The sequence below is a fragment of the Mauremys reevesii genome, linkage group 1, assembly GCF_016161935.1.
Source record: "Mauremys reevesii isolate NIE-2019 linkage group 1, ASM1616193v1, whole genome shotgun sequence".
Lineage (NCBI taxonomy): Eukaryota > Metazoa > Chordata > Testudines > Geoemydidae > Mauremys > Mauremys reevesii.
This window is the reverse complement of record NC_052623.1, coordinates 65,196,740-65,217,410: the sequence shown is the minus strand read 5'-3', so window position 1 is coordinate 65,217,410 and position 20,671 is coordinate 65,196,740. Positions and strand designations below refer to the sequence as shown.

At 40.1% G+C, this 20,671-nt stretch overlaps 1 protein-coding gene across 3 annotated transcripts in view; it reads right to left on the bottom strand.

Annotated features, from left to right (window-relative positions):
- Positions 1-1,469: 1,469 nt before the first annotated feature.
- The window catches only part of NUFIP1 (nuclear FMR1 interacting protein 1), a 29,884-nt gene continuing 10,682 nt past the window's right edge, over positions 1,470-20,671 (bottom strand). Inside the window, exons 6-11 of one of the 3 annotated variants that reach the window (XM_039539107.1) lie at positions 16,080-16,172; positions 11,960-12,060; positions 11,810-11,869; positions 9,968-10,102; positions 8,045-8,286; positions 1,470-4,841 (exon numbers count right to left, since the gene is read on the bottom strand). In XM_039539107.1, the coding sequence (XP_039395041.1) occupies positions 4,506-4,841; positions 8,045-8,286; positions 9,968-10,102; positions 11,810-11,869; positions 11,960-12,060; positions 16,080-16,172 (967 nt within the window). In that variant the 3' untranslated portion in view covers positions 1,470-4,505. Of the gene's footprint in view, positions 4,842-8,044; positions 8,287-9,967; positions 10,103-11,809; positions 12,061-16,079; positions 16,173-20,671 lie in introns of all 3 variants that reach the window. The other 2 variants (XM_039539098.1, XM_039539117.1) reach the window with 2 other exon arrangements.

Here is a 20,671-nt window from a genome sequence, read left to right as displayed (position 1 = left end):
CAAAAAAAAGCAGGGAAGTGAGGGAATAGTTACAAGTTATTAAATGCTTCTAGATTGTATCAATACAGGAATATTGAAGACTGATACCGCTCTGGTTCACTGGCCCCAGTGCCCTTCCAAGGAACAATGCTTAACACGTAGGTACTTTTCATCCATCTCTCTCAAAATTACAAGGGTAGTTAAGCATTCCCCTTGCTTTACAGATTGGGAAACTGTGGCAACAAGGTTAAATCAATTGCCCAAGGTGATACAAAGTCAAAGAGCTGGTAATGAACCCAGCTCTTTGACTCCTGAGTTGGGATCCCAGTGCCTTCTCTTTCAAAAACGTGTAGATATGGAATTTTAAACATTTAGCGTCTTACTATAATCTTCTTTCTTTAGCATTCTCCTCTCTTTGGCTCTCCAAGATCAGCTGCAGTACCTGGTCTTAGCTTTGCTTGGGTAATCATGGAGTCCTAGGACATTCTCCATCCTTCCCTCATGCCATTTAAAATGCTCCAAGAGGAACTGGAACTTGCAAAGAACTACAAAACATGCTTCTACCCTAACAAATATCCATCTTTAAAAATAAAAGGCAGGCACACTTCAGCCGATAGTAGCCAATGTAGCCCATCCTGGATAACCCACTTAGATACTGGTATTAGTTGTGTGTGTGTAAAACCCAATGAAGGCTGGGTTGCTACATGTGTAACAGGACAAATCATCAACATATTCTACACTAGTTCTTAAAAAAAAAAGATTAATGAGGTTACAAGACCTGCATTTTTGTCCATAAAAGATTTTATATCTGTAAGTTCGATGGACATCTTGTGGCTAATGGGGTGATGAGGATGAACAAAGGTGAGCACATTTGCATTGTTGTGGATAGGCAACGCAGGGGTGGGGCAAGAGCAAACAGCAGCCACGCCTAGTGGCCCGTGGAGTGTGGTAGGGGAACCCAGCCCCTCCAGCTTTACCGGGTTCTGACCCAGGGCCCTAGGAAGCCGGGAACTTCCTCGCAAAGGATTTAGGCATCGGCTTCTACTACCTCCCCTGGGTCACTTCCTATCACAAATTGCACCAGGCATCTCCTCCGCTGGTGGTGGCCTGGTGTCCCCGTCTGCACTGTAGTCTGGGTCAACGAGCTCTGCTGCTTGGAGCATCCTCAGCACTTCTGGAGGAGCCTGCAGCACATATCCTTCCTTCTCAGCAGCCAGCCCCGACTGAGCTGGGCTGCTTCCTTTTATCTGGCTCTTCCACCTGGAGCACGCGCAGCAGAGTAAAGGGGGCATGGCCTCCTGGGCCCACAATGATTGGTCCATCCCCATTGACTTGAGTGCAGGGTTGGTACACCCCATCACATGGTTCTGTAACATTTTTTATCCTATTTTTTAATCTGAAGTCTGCGACTTTAGAACTGCTACAACACAAGTACAGATGAGCTGCAAGAACCTTCATGTAAACACAAAATCACAAGGAGATGCTTACAGTTCAGTAATATAAGGCCACAAAGTTCATTTCTTTATTCCCTTCCCAGACAGAAGCCATCCCATAAATGAGAAGCATTGTTCAAACAAAACAGTTGTCTGTTAAGTCACATCACCATTCACAAACTTGACTAAGGTTTAGACAGCTATAAAAACGGACTTCAGTTTTTCTGGATTAATAAGTGAAACATGGAATTTTAAAAGAAGGGTCATGAAATTAAATCAGACATCTTCTGTAGCTAAGTTACCAAAGCTGGGGAGGGGGGAGTGAAATGTTGAGTATTTTTATCCAAAGCAAGTCACAAAGGCTGAAAGCTCCATTTTTCAAACAGTAATGCCATAATCCAACCAAAAATCAATAATGAAACAATTAAAGGCTATGCATAGCATAATAAAGAAATCAACTGCTGCAGATTCAAAATGCAACTGGTTATTTCTTACACAGCCACAGACAGGCATCGTAATGCAAGTGGGAGGGAAAAACCCATAGTCATACTCTGATACAAAAAGAAAAGGCAAAGCCACAGAAGCAAACCTGATGCTGCTTGACATAAGCAAGACAGGAAATTACAGCATTAATGTGAAGGCTAGATAAAGGTATTAGGAAAGCTAATTCTGGAATGTCAGGTGAAACTCCCTATTGACCTACAAAAGGAACCAAAAAGTGAGAAAGTCGGGTTTTCTGTATGCAGACCAAGGCTGCTATTCCTGGTTTAATGCAGCCTACATATCTCCCCTTAGATTAAGCAGAAGCAGCTCATTCCTGGAGCACAAAAGGCAGTTTTAAATATATGCAGTTCAAACACCACAAAAGCAAAATGAATTATTGATTTAAGACAGGTAGTCCTTCTATGTTAAATGTTTTTTCCCCAGAAAGGCCCCTAAGCCCACCACATACCTGGGGGAGGGGGGGGGGGAAGGGGAGTGAAGAGAGGAGAAATACTTAGAATTTTAATCATCTTAAATCGGGGAACAGAGGTACAAGCAATTCATAGCAGAGCCTTCCTCACATAGGACCTCCCTCTGCAAAGGGAGATTTGCCACAAATTTCAATAGGAACAAGAGCAGGACTTTAAGGGGTGGATTAGTTACAAAAATAGAAGTGCAATTCTGTAGTAATCCTAACTTGCTCATTTTTGTTCACTACACCGATGCAACTGTTGATTTGACACCCCTTCCTCCCAACCCCCCACACCCAGACTGAATACAAGTGTATCCAGAAACCAAACTCTGTAAAAGTTCCAATCTCCTTAGCTAAATTTTCACTGTTTATTTTTCACTGCAGTAAACTGTGTAAGAGCCACACTCAAGGTAATAAAATGAAGTGATGGTATGTGGGACCACCATGGGAAGGATGAGTCATCTGGCTTGCAAGTACATATATAACAAGTTGATGATTGCTGTATTTAATAATCTATTACATATACACATTCCTAGGACTCACCACCCTCCTACATGAGTGCCAATATTTATATAATTCCATAAATGTACACAGTATCTTACAAACATAGTATACAGTGTAGCTATATATAGTAGAGCAGTAAAGATGGATTTTTCAGCTATTCCCTGCCTCCTGTACTCCATGAACAAGATTTATTTCCACAAAACTGGCAAGTGTTTTAAAAACTGAACAAGATAACTTAATACATACAGCTATTGGATAATACAAAAAAACCTACAGTCCTTAGTATTCCGCAGGTCACATAGGGGGGTTTACTTGTACCAGAATGAGTAAAACAAAAAGATCAATGGATTTCCTGAGAAGGCAATTTAATTTAGAAACTGAGCCTATGATATGTAATAATTGTGGCTAAAATACAGAATGTGGGAAACTATTTTTAAGCAGACTAAGTCACTTTCATATTTCCACTGGGAGTGAGTCAAACTGACAGCTGAACTTCACAAGACGGTACCTGACAAATGTATACACAATTTAACCAAAAAGTGGTGAATTTATTTTTAAATCCTCAACTAATGCAACTTTAAAGCTCATGAAAGCTTGTATGAGATTTATAACTTCAGGCACCACAGAGAGGAATGAACATTTTGTACGAGTGACATTAATAGCACAATTCCAAGGAAATCCACGGGATGTGTCACTGGCATTTTAAAAATGAATCAGAAAAAACAGGTTATAGAATGCCAGATAACAGTCTTAATTTTATATTAACTAGGGGAGATAAGGAAACTTCCTAGGATGAGTTTCTGTTTAACTCCAAAATTATAATTTAAATACAGAGTAATATATAGCACTCATTCCTACAAGCAATAAGGATCCATTTCAAGAGCTAGTTCAGCCAAGCAATGACCAGCTACAGCAGTTAAGGCTTGAGGTGAAGCTATGTCTAAAGTTACAGGCAGTTATTAAAGGATGGATAAAAGGTAGCAGTAGCTACTGGTTTGTCACTTAAAGAATGATTTCAAACAACGTTCTACTCTCTATTTAACTCCCCACCTAAAGCTGCCACCACCTTAACTGTGCTTCCATTCTCTCTGCTCAACTGATTTATTGTACCAGTAGTAGATGTCAGTGTGAAAGTTTTAGAGCCAAACCAACTATTTTGTAAATTTTATATTTTAAACCAACAACAGCTGAGAGATGTATTAAAAATTTATTCCAAAACATTCAGAGGCCCACTAACCCTCCAGTGACAGCTGGTTGTCTGAGCAAGTTAGAGAGCACCATTATCAACAGCATAATTTTGCTCTGATTATGGTTTAAAAAACACTGGCATATTCTGTAATGAAGAGTCCTCAATTCAAACCCATGGGCAAACAAACACTGCTACTGAAGAAAGATGTAAGTATGCTCCACTACACTGAGCTTTTCAAGTAGAAGGCAACGAGCCATCTGAAATGGATGCAATTTCCACAAGGAAAGGGTCACTTCTGGCAGAATGTTCTGAAAAGTGGTTTTAAAAATACAAAAGATATGATTTATTTTTTTCTATTCTATTGTTTGTCAAAAAATATTTCAGTGAAGTACAAAAGTTGAGCCTTTGGTTCACCCTCCATGACACAGGCATACCGTAACAAATGTCAGTTTTCTTCACATTGACTTGCTGGGGTTTCCCATGTCTCCTCATCTATATAGTGAATCATCTGTGACGCCTGACCTATAGCTGCTTTTTCACTTTGAGCTATAAATAATGCATCTTGTTCTCCTTCTGCTAATTGAAGGTCAGAGCTACAAGAAACATTAGCTCCATCAGGTCTGTCTGTCAAAAACTCCGCTGCAGCTCTAGAAGCCTGTCCACTCTCAGTTTCAGCTACTGGTTCTGTCTTTAAGTGAAGTCCAAACATGTCATTTCGGATGACGTACCGAACACACTGCAGAATCACATTCCTTTCGTGTCGTATGTCCTGGGCTAATAACTGGAATGAAAAAGAGAAGGTGATGCAGGTTTCTTTCTCCTAGTCAGTAACAGATGCCAGGTAAACAAGGTATGGTGACACAGTTAATTTAAATATGTTTGCAAATGTATATAATAGGTTTGCAAGCAAGATCTGGAAGCAAAGAGGGAGGAGAAACTACCCTATTAGGTTGAATTCAGGACTTGGAGCCAATCTCAGCTCTACCATTGATTTACTGTGGGGTGTTGGCAAAGTCAGAGTCTTATCTGTAAAATGGGATTATTTTCCAGGGATGCTGCAAGGCTTGTAACAGCGATACACTGCTTTGGAAGATGTGAAGTTTTAATTAGCATGTGAACATTATGACCCAGATTCAGTAAGGCACCTTTGTCCCATTGACTTCAAATTAGATAACTCACATGCTTTAGCACTTTGCTGAATCAGGGGGGTATAGTTTTATCACTGCGTTAGAGCTGGTTGAATCTGACAAAATCCTTTTGAATAAGCTGTCATTCCCAGTTTAACTTACCTGGCAGAAAAATTTATACATCCAAATGCCATTAATTTTTTCATGAAAAAAAAATACACGTTTCTTCACTAGACTGCTAAAGGCATTATTTTCTTTGAACTCCTACTAATGCTTCAAGAAAGTTAAACTAGTATTTATACAACAGTTGGAAGACTGTAGGATGTTTTTGGCGTCGTGAACACTAAAAGTAAGTGGACTTTGCTGAGTAAGATGTGAGTATAAAGTAGGGGGTTAAATCTGTGACTATGTGATCATTTACAAGAGAACTAGTGTAAAAAGTTGCACTCAGCTGAACTTGGCATATAAGATCTGATGGGAAGCAATTTGTTATAAATTTATTTCCAACAAAGAAGTCTATTTAGCTATTTAAAAGGGTGTTTGCTATCCAGACTAGCTTTTTAAAAGAGTTGCAGGTAGTTAGTCCATAAAATGAACTAGTTACACTTTTGACCCTATACATCAAATTCTTGATATGATTGAAGGCAGTTCAGCTAGTGGAGCTTATTGTAATCATCACACACATACACACTGTGAGGACAGTGCAACAACATTCTTGTTGCTGTAGTTGGGGTAACTGCAGAATTCCCAAGTGGTGGCATGAAGAAGCAGATGTGATGCACAATCATCCTTTAATAAAGTTTGTTAACTGGCCATCTGCCTCATTATATTTAAACCATATGAGCAACTAGATGCACAACGCCTTTTTATCCTGCTGTATGTATTGACAAATATTGGAAGAAATAGGACGTATAGGTTTTGTTATTCTCAGTCAGTCTGTATGCCATAAATGTATCTAAACATACATTGTCATACGTGGGACTATGATAAACATCCTGGGCGTACTGAAGCTGATGTAACGAATGCCAACAGAAAGCTCTGCAGCACCACTACAAGATCTGCTTTTCAAAAACCACATTATTTCACACACAGCATGTTCTTTCAATAAGCAAATCCCTTCGGTGGGAGGGAGGGAGGGGGTGGACAGGTTTTCGACAGACTTTCTGACTTGGTTTCTCAGAATTTTCACACCACAGACCACTTCCTACAGTGGCAATCCTCTTCTGGATGCCTCCCATCACAAACACCCACTCCAATCTACATTTTTCCTGCTACAACCATAGTGATTAACATATGAACAAGTAATGTTAGGACAATATGAAAGTGAGAAGACAAAAATAAATATGCTTTACAATTAAACATCTGTTCCATCCACCTAAGATCCCCAGCCCACATATTATATCTATACAGATTATTCCTTCTCTCTGGTGGCAGAACTTGACATTAGTAGCCAGTCCTTCTTTAGGCACAGTTCTTGCTGTTCTTATCCCAACGTTGCTTTATAGATTGATTCTAACCTTAGCACTGCCACACCTCCAATTTCAGTATTGCTTGAAAGGAACCAGGGTTGCTTTTTTTCCAACCTTCCTCTGCTGCATGGAGTAATGATCGCCTGTTATGTCCAGATGATCCTATCTCACCTAATCTATTCCCTGCCATTGCAGAGGCCTTGGGCATTGGTGGCACCTCAGTCTCGCCTGTTTCTCTCTCTGCCTCTGGCACACAACAATTTAGTACCTGTACTAAACAGGAGGACAGACTAGATGATATAATGGTCCCTCCTGGCCTTAAACTCTATGGCATGACAGCTGAATCTGCCAGAGAAATGTAAAGAGCAAATGTGCTGGATGAAAGTTATTGTGGGGTTTTTTTGCTTCAGTTTAGTTGGTCAGAATAGCTTCTGCATACCCCAGACTCATCCTCAGCTAGAAAGAAAAGCCACAACATGAAGACTGCCTGTTTTGGTCAAGGAGGCTTCACCTAAATCTTCAGAACACCAGTGATATACAGGCCAGTTTGCAAACCAGTGAAAATTATATTTCTACATAGAAGACGCCTGTGTATGCAGGAGGGAACCATAGAATCACAGGACTGGAAGGGACCTTGAGAGGCCATCTAGTCCAGTCCCCTGCCCTCATAGCAGGACTAAGTATTATCCAGACCATCCCTGACAGGTGTTTGTCTAATCTGCTCTTAAAAGCCTCCAATGACAGAGATTCCACAACCCCACTAGGAAATTTATTCCAGTGCTTAACGACCTGGACAATCAGAAAGTTTTTTCTAATGTCCAAATGGGAAAGGAGAGAAGAGGGTTGGACAATGCGGATGCCTGATGTTCCCGGACAACCATTCTAGCTGATTAGAGATGGGCGTTGATGTGAGGCCCTACATTGAGTGAGGATGTGAGTACCACGCTTCTGGCTGAGACAGACTGGATGGTGGCCTTGTGCCCCATCAAGGGGGCAGAGGGAGGGGAGAAGGGAATCCGAATAATGACTGGACCACATAAAAGCAAGCATGATTTATAATGTGAATCTTTAGAGGGGGGAAAAAATAAAATAAATAAATAAATAAATAAATAATTTTGCCCTTAGCGTAGTTTCCTAACTATGTGATTAAGTTTTCAATTCTGGCTCACCAAAGCAAGCCATAATCTGAACAGTACCATGCAGTAATCTGTTTACATATTTGTGTAACATTTTTGCTGAACTGCATGTTCATCCAGCCACCCCCTTAAAAGAGCTGCTGCTAATATAGACAGCTTTATACTGTAATATGACTCATGCACAATTAAAGTAAGACCCCTGTGTGGCAGGCAGCCATTATTTGAGAGAGAGGGGCGGGGGGTGTCCTTTACCATTTCCAGCAGTGTTGGACGACGTTTGGGCAGAACAGGGAGCGACTTCTTCCTCCGTCTGTCAGAACCTCTGCAATGCCCTTTGTTTGTATTTGAGCTCGCCAACGTTGCACTTGTAAATTCTCCACGTTCCTTGCGGTTTATGCTATTTGGACTTTGAGGGATATTTGAAGCTTGAGGGATATTTCGGAGGATAGTCTGATTTTCTTTAAGAGCTTTTGCTACAATCTTGGCAGGAACTTCTAAAAAAAGAAAGAACGAACAAAACTGTAAACTCTCAAAGTCCTAAATAACAATCACATATCTCCGTACTGACAGCTCACCTAGTTACTACTACTGGTACTAGCATGCCCTGTTTTAATGATCATGGATTTCTACAGAGGAGGGGATCTTATCCCCATTCCCATAAGAGAAAACAAACACACGGAAGTTAAGTGACTTGCCCAATATCAGAGAGCCAGTAGAGAGAGTCTGGATCAGAACTCGGGTCTCTGTCTTGCAATCAGTCGCATGCTCCATATATCAGAGCACACTGCTTTCACTTATAACCCAGTTTGCAGTGAAATACATGGACAAGAAGGGTGGCTCCGTGGTTAGGTCCTAGCCTGTTACCTGCGAGATCCAAATTCAATTCCCTACTCTGCCACAGACTTCCTCTATGACCTTGGGCAAGTCACTCAGTCTCTGTCTCAGTTCCCGGTACGTAAAATGGGTGGTCATAGCACTTACCTCCCTCGCCGGGGTGTTGTGAGGATAACTACATTAAAGATTGTGACGTGCTCAGATATTACTGTAAAATGGGGACCATGGAAGGAATGAGCTCTGCATTAAATCAGAATGTGCACTCAGTCTCCAAGCACTACAAGAATCTCTAGTGGTGGCGCACTTATGTAGAAAGTACTAGAAGCTTGGATATTAGCTCACAGGGTGAGTGACAGCACATTCCTGGCTCTCTTCACCAAACACAATTTTACGGTAAGGATTTTAAGGCTGTTTTTTCCCCTCACATACATTTCTCCAAAAGTTTTCAATTCTCGTTTTGGACAGGATGCATCTCCACCTTTATCTCAGAACAAGGTGGTAGGACAGGACACGTAACATAGGGGGGAAGAAACAAAACAAGAAAAACAACATTGTGAACCTGTCACCTTTTGAGGAAACTCTGGAATGTAGTATAAAAAAAGAGAATGATTATTAATAGACAGGCTATGAACTAGATAAATCAGAGGTCAGATCTTGTAGGCAATTCTAATGTTCTACACTCAGTGAATCCTGGGTATACAAATGGTACATTGTGGTTGCTACTGCAATATAAATAATGAGTGGTCACTCCCCCAGGGAGCAACAGTTGCTCTTAGAGTAGCCTCAATGCAGTCTACTGGGTTTTCCCATCCTTCCATTCATCCCATGTTACCTTTTTCATCCTCCATTTGTGTCTGTGTTCGTATGAAGTACACTGAAAGCAGACAGCACTGCAAGCATAACAGCAGAAAACCTTCCCCCTTGAGATACAAAACATTCTACCTATAACACAACGTTCCCTCACTGCCTAACAAGCTAGAGTGGCAGATCCAAGGCTGCTCTCAATTACTCCACCAGCAGCCAGAGGGGCCAGGAATCAGGATGTTTTCCCACTCATGAACACCCTGGAAGTAGAGCCAGTAAATGTTGTGTTTATATCTTTGGTTAGATCTAAGAATGTAAGTCTCTGAATATAAAAAGCTGCAAATTTACATATTCATAAATGAGGACAAGACTACGGGAAGATGGATGGCAGGAGAAGCAAGGTGCCCACACTGCATGCCATCTTCATTCTCAGATTGATGTTTATATGGAGATGAAGTGTCTTTTCTGGTACACTTTGAATGCTTTGGCTGTTCATGAGAGAGAGAGAGAAAAAAGGCTTGTTAGACCCCAACTCACCCTCTGGCTCGCTCTCGCTATCTGATGTGCTGCCATAGTTGGTCACCAGTGAACTCAGGGCAGAGGTTACCTGCTTCGGAATGACAGTCAGTCCAAACTTTCCATCCTCTGCAGCTGCTCCATCCTTGTCCGACTCTGCAAAGAGAGTACCAAGACCTTTCAATGCTCCTGACAACCAGCTTTGTCACTAGACCTTGTCCCGGAGAATATGCATCTGATACTGGACAAGGTTATTCAACACCATTGTTTGATAAAATGCATGTTACTTCCTTTCCATTAGCATTCAGGGGCAGGAGTTGTCTAAACACCGATTTATAGCCCTGACAAAGGCCGTAGGGGAAAAAAGTTTGATTTCTCTGAACAAGGACTTGGGCTTTTGGCTCCATCTTCATATAGTGATTTTAATTACAGTCTTTGCTATTAATTGCAAATAGCAGAGAGGGAGAATCTTGTTTAGATTTCCTGGATGTAGTTGGGTGATAAATATGTACAGAAATTAATCTTTTACAGGGGGAGAATTAATTACATTTAAAATTAGAATTGCCAAGGGGAAGAAATTTTGATATTATGACATCACTCTAAGGGACATTCAAATCAAGCTTATAAGACTATAGCAATGAGATCTCAGAGAACTTGATTACTTAAAAATATGTATTTAGTGCCATCTATATGCATGCTGCTTTAGTGAGTAAAGAGTTTATAATCCAAGTTGTTCACAATAACACAGAATACCAGGGAGCTAAGATACAGGATAAATGGACCAATTACTTATGAATAGCTGCTAGTGGGCAAAAGGGAAAAATCTACTAATAGCATTTCAAAGTAAACAATTAAGATCACAGACAGATTTAATGGGATGCAAAGCTATATGTACCATGACACACCATTTCCTTTGGAGGCATCACAGACATACTCAAATGCTGGCATTTAACCAGAAGGCTAATATGTCAGTTCTTTTGCATGGAACCTATATGGAAATTTTGGGGGGAAAACACATGCAAAACCCTATTCGTAACATTAGAAAGGTGTCTGTTAAAAGTTTTTGTGAATGCCTGGTTCAATTACAAGAATTAAAGAAACACTACCTGAAATCAGGATTGTGTAACAATTGTATTGTCCATGTATTAACCCCACATTAGATTAAACATGAAAATATAAAACAGTTTGTCACTATTTTTGTTTTACTTTTTACATTTCACTCACCTTAAGCCAATGAAGTCAGTTTCACTTTTAGGTTCTCAGAACAGCAGAATTTGGTTTCAAACATAAAGGGACTTTCATTTTTTTTTAAAAGCAATTTTTTTGGGTGGAAACATTTCTACTCCTTTGTTTTTAAATCAAAGTTTGTTCTTACAACAGTTAATTCTGGACCAAATTTAAGTTAACACTGTCCCTTTAATCTATTTATTGTAGAACACATAATACTGTACACAAACTTTTCCGTGGCAGGGTTTCCAAATCACTGACCAGAAGGAAAAAGTTTCAGGGTTCTTCTATCAACGTTTTATGTTCTTTGCAGAAATTTCCATTCAAAAGGAAGTTCTAATGAAAATCTGGGTACAAGGGTCTTCAGTGAAGCTGGCAGCAACAAATCGATGACTTAATAACCATTGAATTGCCTTGGCCGTAGTGCAAGAAAGTCCGAACAATGTTTTAAGTGGCAGATAGAAGAGTTGTCAAGTATGACAGAGCACTTATCAGTGGCATTTTCCAAACCAAGTGTAAAGTCTCTGAAAAGACAAGCTCTTTTCAAGTCACCAGCTCTCCTAAAAATCTGTTACCTACGTAACATTAATTCCCCCTGAAATAAAAGATTTCTCCAAGTTCCTCCCCTCATCTTACCAGCATCACTATTTGCCAGAATGCCAAGTGGATCCACATCCTTCATACAGGTCTGCGCATCTGAAACAGATTGTTTTTCAGGTTCCTTAACAAATGTATGATTTTCTGGTCCACTAGCTGCATTTTGAGCTTTCAGCAGAGATGCATCACCTTTCTTAAACTTCTTCCAGAACGGACGCTTCTGCTTCTTCTTCTGTCTTCCATGCCAAGTCTCTTCATCTTGTGGAGCTTTCCACATTCCCTTCATTTTGCTAGAGGAAAGAAAATGTAAAATTCTTACACAAACAACACCACACAAAGAAAATGAAACTAAACTAATCAAGGTAAACACCCCACCCCACCCCCCAACAAAATTAAAAAACCCTGCGCACTATAGCAGCCAAGAGATTAGAGGAATATTTATCCTTCAATACAACATTTTTCAGCTTTCCCTGTGTTACACTGCTCTGCCCCGCTTCAATGTTTTAATCCACCAGTTTCAGCATATTAGTAGCCAAATGCAGTTTACTAGAACACCCATCTACAGGTGCTTTATTTGGGGTTAATAAGTCTCATTTGGCTATTGGCACAATGAACTGAGACATGACAGAAGGAAGAGGAAGCTATGCCGGACACAAACATGAAAAAGGCTACAAAGAAAGCGAGACAGAGAAATGGAGAAACACACACGATCATGGGGATGGGACAAGGTCCTTAATCCCCAACACAGTGGTTGAAACAGTCCTAGATTTTTCATTTCAAAGTCAACATTCTCTTCATTCAGAGAAATAAGGCCATTCGAAGGCAGAAAAACAGAAAGGAAAGTATCTGTCATCAGCACATGCCCATTATTGAAGTCACTTTAATTTTAGCATATACTGCTACAGCACTTCGCAGAATACTGAAGCCTCAGACACGAGACCGACCTATCACTCCAATTTCAATAACTGCTTACACATGTGGGTAGGGGAGGGGAAAGGGTGCAGAGGTAGAATGGATTGCTAGTGAGGGAAGGGGAAAACAATATTCCTCCTTTAGAGCAGGATATTTCAAGGTATATCAGGGAAACATGGAACTGTGTTTTTAATACAAGCAAGTTAAAGATAGAGCTATAGTATGCCAATTCTACAAATCACAAATGAGCCTCAAATTTACATATTTGAGATTATGACAAAATGCTGGAAATGTGTTTAGACCATGGTTACAGTGAGAAGAGCTCCTATAAAAAATGTTAATCCATGCCTGCTGAGAATGGGTCTTCTAAGTGATAATTTACTTAGTGTTTTGACTGGAGCTTAATTGCACCTCCAGACTATTATATTAACACAAGATTTTCCAAACCAGAGTGGCCCAAATGGTTCATTTTATTCACTACCATCACTCCAACAGTTGAATCCACAGAGCACATTAGAGGAAGCTTTCTAATACCTGACAAATTTTGAAATACCATACAAAGGGCAAAAATTTCTCCCTAAAACCAGCTGATTCAGGCAATTTGTGTTCAATTCCAGCTGTGCCACATTCTTCCTCTGACCTTAGGCAAGTCGTTTCACCTCTCTGCGCACCAGTTCCCCATCCACTAAATGAAGATAACACTTTCTCCCACATTTTGCCTTTATTTAGACTGTAAACTCACTGGGGCAGGAACGGTCTCTTATTACGTGTTTGTACAGTGCCTGGCAGAACAGGGCCATGAACTCAGTTTGGGGTGTCTAGGCACTCCTCTAACAAATAGCAACACTTAACCAGTGTTTCACAGGTTGAGGGAGGCTGTGATACGGGAGGTGCTGTCTTTTGACCAAGACATAAAACCAAGGCCCTGACCACTTGCGGTCACTAAAAACCCAGGGCACTTCTCAAGAACCAGAATTAGATGTCCCAGTCAAATTCCAATTTGAAAACTGCCTTCTGCCCTCATCTGCTGGTTCTCTTAGCAAACACATTCTTCACTTCCTGTTCAGAAGTGCAGCGTAACTGTGCAGTATTAACCAGCTGCTACATTCCACCCTGCAGGTAGCTACAGTTAAGTGATAGGTGAAGTGGTCCTTCTGTATCTCTAATCTACTCCATAGGGATGTTGAGAATTAACATTTGCAAAGCACTTCAGAGGGCCAGAATTCAAGGGTGGTATAGAAGTATCAAATGCTTTTAAAAAAATCTTACTTAGCTATTTGCCTCAATAGGAAAGCTTCCAGAGAGCAAGTTGAATTCTCTTCTGTTTCACACAACAGTAAATTGCAAGATTAAGCACCAGTTCCAGATTTTTATTGTTGACATTCGTACCAAAAATTACAACTTTTTGGGCAGCAGATTGAGTTTATAGTACTAACAGTTAGGAAAGAGGCGTTTTAAGAAAGCCAGGGTTACAGAGATCACTTAGTGAGAACAAACAGGACACAGTTTACATCATTTTTCCGATCACTCTTCTGACCAGAAGTAAGAAATTTAAGTATAATTGCTGAGTGACACCTAAGGGTGCTCACTAGTGAAGCCACATGCGTTAAAACAAAAATTATTAAATACCACTGATTTTGTTACTTTGACAAGCCAGATTCACTTTTAACTTTAGTTTCTAAACAAGTAGGAGAGTCTCTTAATATCGGCTTTCATGCACTCAATGCTTTAAATTCACAACTAGCACTGAGAATCAAGCACTTGTTGAAGTGCCCCTGCAATTACAAACCCCTCCTCCCCATGCAAGGAGAATCCCATATTTTTTATTTAAAAACAGGGGGCTTTACTATGGGCCAGAAGAGATGAGTAAAGGCAATCTGAGATGCTACCAGAGATATAAGTGACAGGAGTGGCTTCTGAAGCTTCGTCTAAATCAAGGGTAGGTAACCTACGGCACGCGTGCCAAAGACGGCACACGAGCTGATGTTCAGTGGCACTCACACTGCCTGGGTCCTGGCCACCGGTCTGGGGGGCTCTACATTTTAAATTAAGCTTCTTAAACATTTAAAAAACCTTATTTACTTTACATACAACAATAGTTTATAGAAAGAGACCTTCTAAAAAAAACACTAAAATGTATTACTGGCACGTGAAAACTTAAATCAGAGTGAATAAATGAAGACTCGGCACAGCACTTCTGAAAGGTTGCTGACCCTGATCCACATTAAGAATATTTGCAACAGTTGACATTACCAAATTAGGTTACATTGGTATCAAACCACTTAGCATTTGTGCAACCCATCTATCTGAGGGATTTGCACTGGCATAACCAAATCAATGTAGTTACACTGGTGCAAGATTTTTTAAGTGTAGACAACTTCAAGGCCCAAGCCCACTTTCCCACAGCAGAAAGAAAGGTCCACAAAGCAGCTGGAAGGAGTCTGACATAACCTGGGAACAATCTTTCTGCCCCCACTCAGATCCACTGGTCCACTAAACCAGACCCTGGAGGTTTGGGAGACTATAACGCCTTTAAAAAAATCCCTCCCTACAGCAGTATTCAAGTAAAGCCACTGATAAAGCTTGACATGAGGCAGACAGTATGCAAAAAGGTGGGGTGGGGGAGGAAAAGAGCAGAGGCCACACATATGGAGGTATGGGGGGGATGGGTGGGGAATAGATCAGAGTACATGAGGGGAGTGAACAAATAAAATCCAAGAGGAACAAAAAAAGAGCCCCAGAGGAGAAATCAAGATGAGGCAGGGTGGAAGAGATGAAAATAAGAGTATTGCAGGTACTTTCAGCTACCAAAGCAGTTTACAGTGACGATTAGATAGCTTAGAAACTCAGATATATAATTTCTTCTTAAGTTTGTTATTATTCCTCTGACCCCACCATTTGAAAAAATGAAGGGGAGCGGTGGAGGGAGGAGGAGAGAAATACAATCTATAATCATAAACCAACTGTGTGTCCCCCCCCCCCTCTTTTTTGCAAGGGGCAAGGTGGGAGTGAATTAGACGAGTCGGATTCAGGCAGGAGGCAAAGTCACACAATGCAACTTCTCTTTTCAAAGACTCGGCATCTATTACTTTATCTGAATGGCTATTCTCCAACTTGGTTCTCTTAAACAAGCCAGAGCGTGGAACTCCGCAAGCATATCAAAGTTGCAAACGTATTGTTTCAACCAGATCAGACTCACTACAATCCAGTGTAGAATACTGTGAACAATGTATTAAATTTGTAACATGTTGGTGGGTTAAATGAAGGATACAAGTCCACTCAGTTTATATAACTGTATAGTGAAAGTTACAAGTATTTGCACAATAGGTAAAAAGAATCAAAGATAGTATTTTTGGACTAACTACTAGAACGAACAAAACTGTCAGAGAAAGCTTACCCAAACTGTGCAGTTGTCAACACGTCTCCTCTCTCCTCTTTTTCTATCTGTAATGCTTTCTTCTTTTCAATGTTCGCCAACGTAGGAAAGTTTCTAGAGCAAATAAATATATATGTTCTTAAAATGTTTTACACACCCCTGCTCTAACCCACATTTGCATTATAAACAGCACAGGAAAGATTTAATTGCACACACAAAAAATGAAATATTAAAATCAAATTGTTTCCTCCTGAAGCAGGGTTTGGTAAGAAAAATACATATACCTCTACTTCTACATATGTAGGTGCAGATGGACCTTGAAGTGTAGAAGCTTTTTACACACATGCCCTCTATGACAGCATAGGATTATGCCCTACAATTTTTTATTTTAAGTGCTTCATCCAATCTAGTTTTAATTGTCTTAAAAGGTACCAACATATGTTTATCAAGATAGTCTCATCCCCCATGTGAAAGAGTTTCTGCTTATCAGTCTCATTGACATTGGGTTTTGAGATGAAATAAAAAACAAAAGTGTATCACAAAAACAGTCTCTGGATGCATATTCAGCCACAACACTTTCAGTATCTAGATGTCATTGCTCTGTCACATGCATCCGACAAAGTGGATATTCACCCACGAAAGCTCATGCTCCAATATGTCTGTTAGTCTATAAGGTGCCACAGGACTCTTTGCTGCTTTTACAGATCCAGACTAACACGGCTACCCCTCTGATAATTGCTCTGTAAAGCACTTTGAGGGAGCAAAAGGCTATACACAATAATCTAACCCTATTCTGTTCTTCAGGAGAGTAATTCAGGTCATTAACATTTTATAAGTCTATTAAGATGGAAGAGTGAGAAGCCTAGAACAGCTATACATATATATCATCAAAACCAGTCTTCAGACCCAAGTATTTAGTCTTGTCACACTCAACTTCCTTTTATTTTATAACAGCAAAAGTTAAGTGCTAAAAAGTCACACTGATGCAAGACAAGCTGAAGGACAAGGATGGAAAAAGCAGAAGTGGTTTCTGAAAACCCTGCCTTGAACAGAAATTCTGGTATTAGGAGGTTTTCACAGATCACGCTTAGATTCATTTTTTCATAGATTCCAAGGCCAAAAGGGACCACTGTGATCATCTAGTCTAATTTCCTCTATAACACAGGCCAGAGAACTCCCCCAAATAATCCCTCTTAGAACTAGAAACTTTCAGAGAAGCATCAAGTCTTGATTTAAAAAGTTTCCAGTGATGGAAAATCCACCAAAATCCTTGATAAGTTGTTCTAGTGTTAATTACCCTCACGCACGTACACCTCATTGTCAGTCTGAATTTTTCTAGCTTCAACTTCCAGCCACTGGACCTTGTTATACCTTTGGTAGATTGATGAGCCATTCAAAACACATTCACTGTGCCATTTATTTTATTATGAAGAGATGATTTTTAAAAAAAATCTTTCAAAGTACTGATTGGTAATAGGACATGAAGCCTGTTACCTTCAGGTCACCAGTTCAAATGCAGCCTAGATTACTAGTCACCAGAAGTCACAATATGATGGCTATTCAGTAGCGTATATATGCAAAGTAGGCAACATTAGTCAAGACCCTAGTGGGAAGGTGCCCACATTTCAAAAACTATGGTCACAATTAGCTTCTTTGTTGGCAGAGAAATCACGATATTACCCTTCCTCTCTGCCTGCATATACAACTGCCAAAACAAGGAGACAAGAGACTTTTCCACATGCTGGAGGGAAATACGCAAATGAGATTTAGTGTTATCAGTAAAGCTGACATCAGAGCCCTCTATTGGCTGCCTGTGTTGCCTGTGAGCACAGAGGCCCCAAAAAGCACCTCACCACACCAGCCTAACTTTGGGTAGTCTGGGGGCCTGGTAAGCTCCTCCTCAGCCTCAGAAACCTAAACAGCCTCAGGACTTTCAATGGAACAGCAAGTGCAAAGTCCATAGTCACCACTGCAATTAAAGTGACATTTCCTAGATTAAAAAAAGTTCTGTTTGGGCAGGCTAAGAAGAGAGGAAAGTGTCAGTTTTCCTATTGCAGGTGGGTATGCATCCTTGGTGTAGGTACATTCTCATGAACAGGTTTTAGTAGAACACACATTCTTGGAAGACGGAGCAACTACTATAAAAAATAAAATATTCTGATCCTGCAAAGTAACTATTCATAGTTGAAAAAAAACAAAAAAAAAAACAGCAACAGGAGAGGAATTAAAAAGATCCCTTAAGAGTCTTAGCACAGAAATGAACAACTGTTGTCTATTTATGAGCTCACCAATGATTACCTTAAAAAAATTCCCTCCTGAGTAACCACAGGAACTTTCAGAAAGAATAAAATTGTTTTTCTAGTATCACAAACTCAAACTGCATAACAGCTCAGATTCCCTCTGGTGCTCCCTTTTCATTACTGTGACTCAACAGCACAACTTCAGTTCTAAATTGTTACTTTACTGGAGGCCCAATTACTGCTTCACAAAAGCTACAATTTTTCAGGGTATTAAATAGAGCATCCTCGTTTTATAAAAAGAGTATCAGAAGCCACCAAGACAGTCATTTTGTTGCACCTATTTATTATAAACAAGATGCCCACACAGGCAATGAAAGCACTGAAATAAACCACAGAACTATATCACCTAGAGGACTTGTTTTAGAACAAGTTCCGAGTTACACAGCCTTATTATTCCTATTCATTATAGATCAGCAACAAGCCCATTTCCAAGTATTTTTCTCAGGCAATTTTATACAAAGTTTCTACAGTAACTTACTTGCAATATGACATTAAGAGCATCTGCATTTCACATACTGAGTAGAAAAATTTGAGTCTTTACACAATTCAGGTATAAAATATTTCACCAGTAAAATTTTACTTAGAATTAACTGTAGACACCTTTATAGTTGACTCAAATTCAACAAGGAAATTATACAGTTTTACTTTTTATAAAGTGAATAGTTTTTGCAGGGTACCTACAAGTTTGCTGTAAAGCTCTCGCCCTCTACACAGTATGGATTTATGTCCTTCATTTGCCAATGCCCGTACTCAATCCAGCTCATACTATTTTCCTCATCTGTTAGTGTCTAGTACAGAATGCTTATACACACATAAACCTAGAACTTTTCCAGTGACTAGGCAGCCAGCTACAACATGCAAATTGAGGGCCAGGCAACAGGTGTTTGGCTTTACCTGCATACCTCCACAGAGGGCTGTTTAGAAACACAGAAAGTGCCATACAAGATCAAACCTGAGGTCTATTTAGACCAGTATCCCATCTCCAGTGGCCAGCACAGACGCTTCAGAGAAAGGTGTAAGCACTAAGCAGTAGGCAGAGGTGTGATAATCTGCCACACACACACACACACCCCCCATACACATTAGAGCTCATTCTAATCTCTAATAGTAAGAGATTGTCTTAATCTCTAAAACATGAGGCTTAATATCCCTTTCACAGAATGTATTAATTACTACTTCATGAAAAGAATCTATTTTAACTTGTTTTTTGAAAGGTAAAGCACAAGAGAAAAAAGTACAACCTTAATGCTGCAATAGCACCTATAAGCCAACCAGGTAAGGGCCCCATTATGCCTAGCATTGTACAAACATAGTGACAGTCCCTGCCTCAAACAGTTTACAATCTGAAAGACTCACTGTTACACTTCCATCTCCAACTTCAGAAGCTGGAAAAGAGAAGCCCTCATTCTGAGGGAATACAATAAAGTAATATCACTGCTATAACTATTTTTTTTTAAATACACCTCTACCCCGACATAACGCCACCCGATATAACACAAATTTGGATATAACGCGGTAAAGCAGCGCTCTGGGGGGCGGGGCTGCACGCTCCAGCAGATCAAATCCAGTTCGATATAACGCGGTTTCACCTATAATGCAGTAAGATTTTTTGGCTCCCGAGGACAGCGTTATATCGAGGCAGAGGTGTACCACAGAAGATCTAAGGAGATCACCACACATTGAGCACACCACTGTAGTTTTCTCCCGAAACAGGACAAACTCAGCAGTTGCTACTTCAACGTACAGAAGACCTTAAAAGTTGTTTCTCAGGATGACCTGTTTCAAAACCAAATCTAAGGTGCAGACTAGTAAAGTTCTACTGTATTATTTGGAACCATTTAATATTTACTTGGGCATTCTGTTAGTCATGCTCCAGTCATCAACAAGATAGAATCTTATAAGTTAACTTCCTGTTCTTTTATTGAAAATTGAACAGTCTAATTTCTGAACCGATGTAGAGGTACTTAGTCTGATGTACAAAACGCATCTCATGTGCTACAAGTATTTTGTAATGAAATCCTAAACAAAAAAAAACAAACAAACCCAAACTGCATTTTTAAGTGTAGGCCAAACAGTAGCCATGTCTTCATGTCTGAACAGCTTAAAACCCATTACATAAATGAATGTTTCAATGTTCTTCTTACTATAGGTGTTAACACTTTGAGTTTTGCTATCTGACCGTCCCAAGGGCAATGTTACAGAAGATGAAGTATGACTACAAACAAAATGGGAGTCTTACTGTACAAGCAAAGTGAACTGACATCAGCACAAGTTGAAAATTTGCCCACAGATATTCCCCAAAAAGGAGACTTT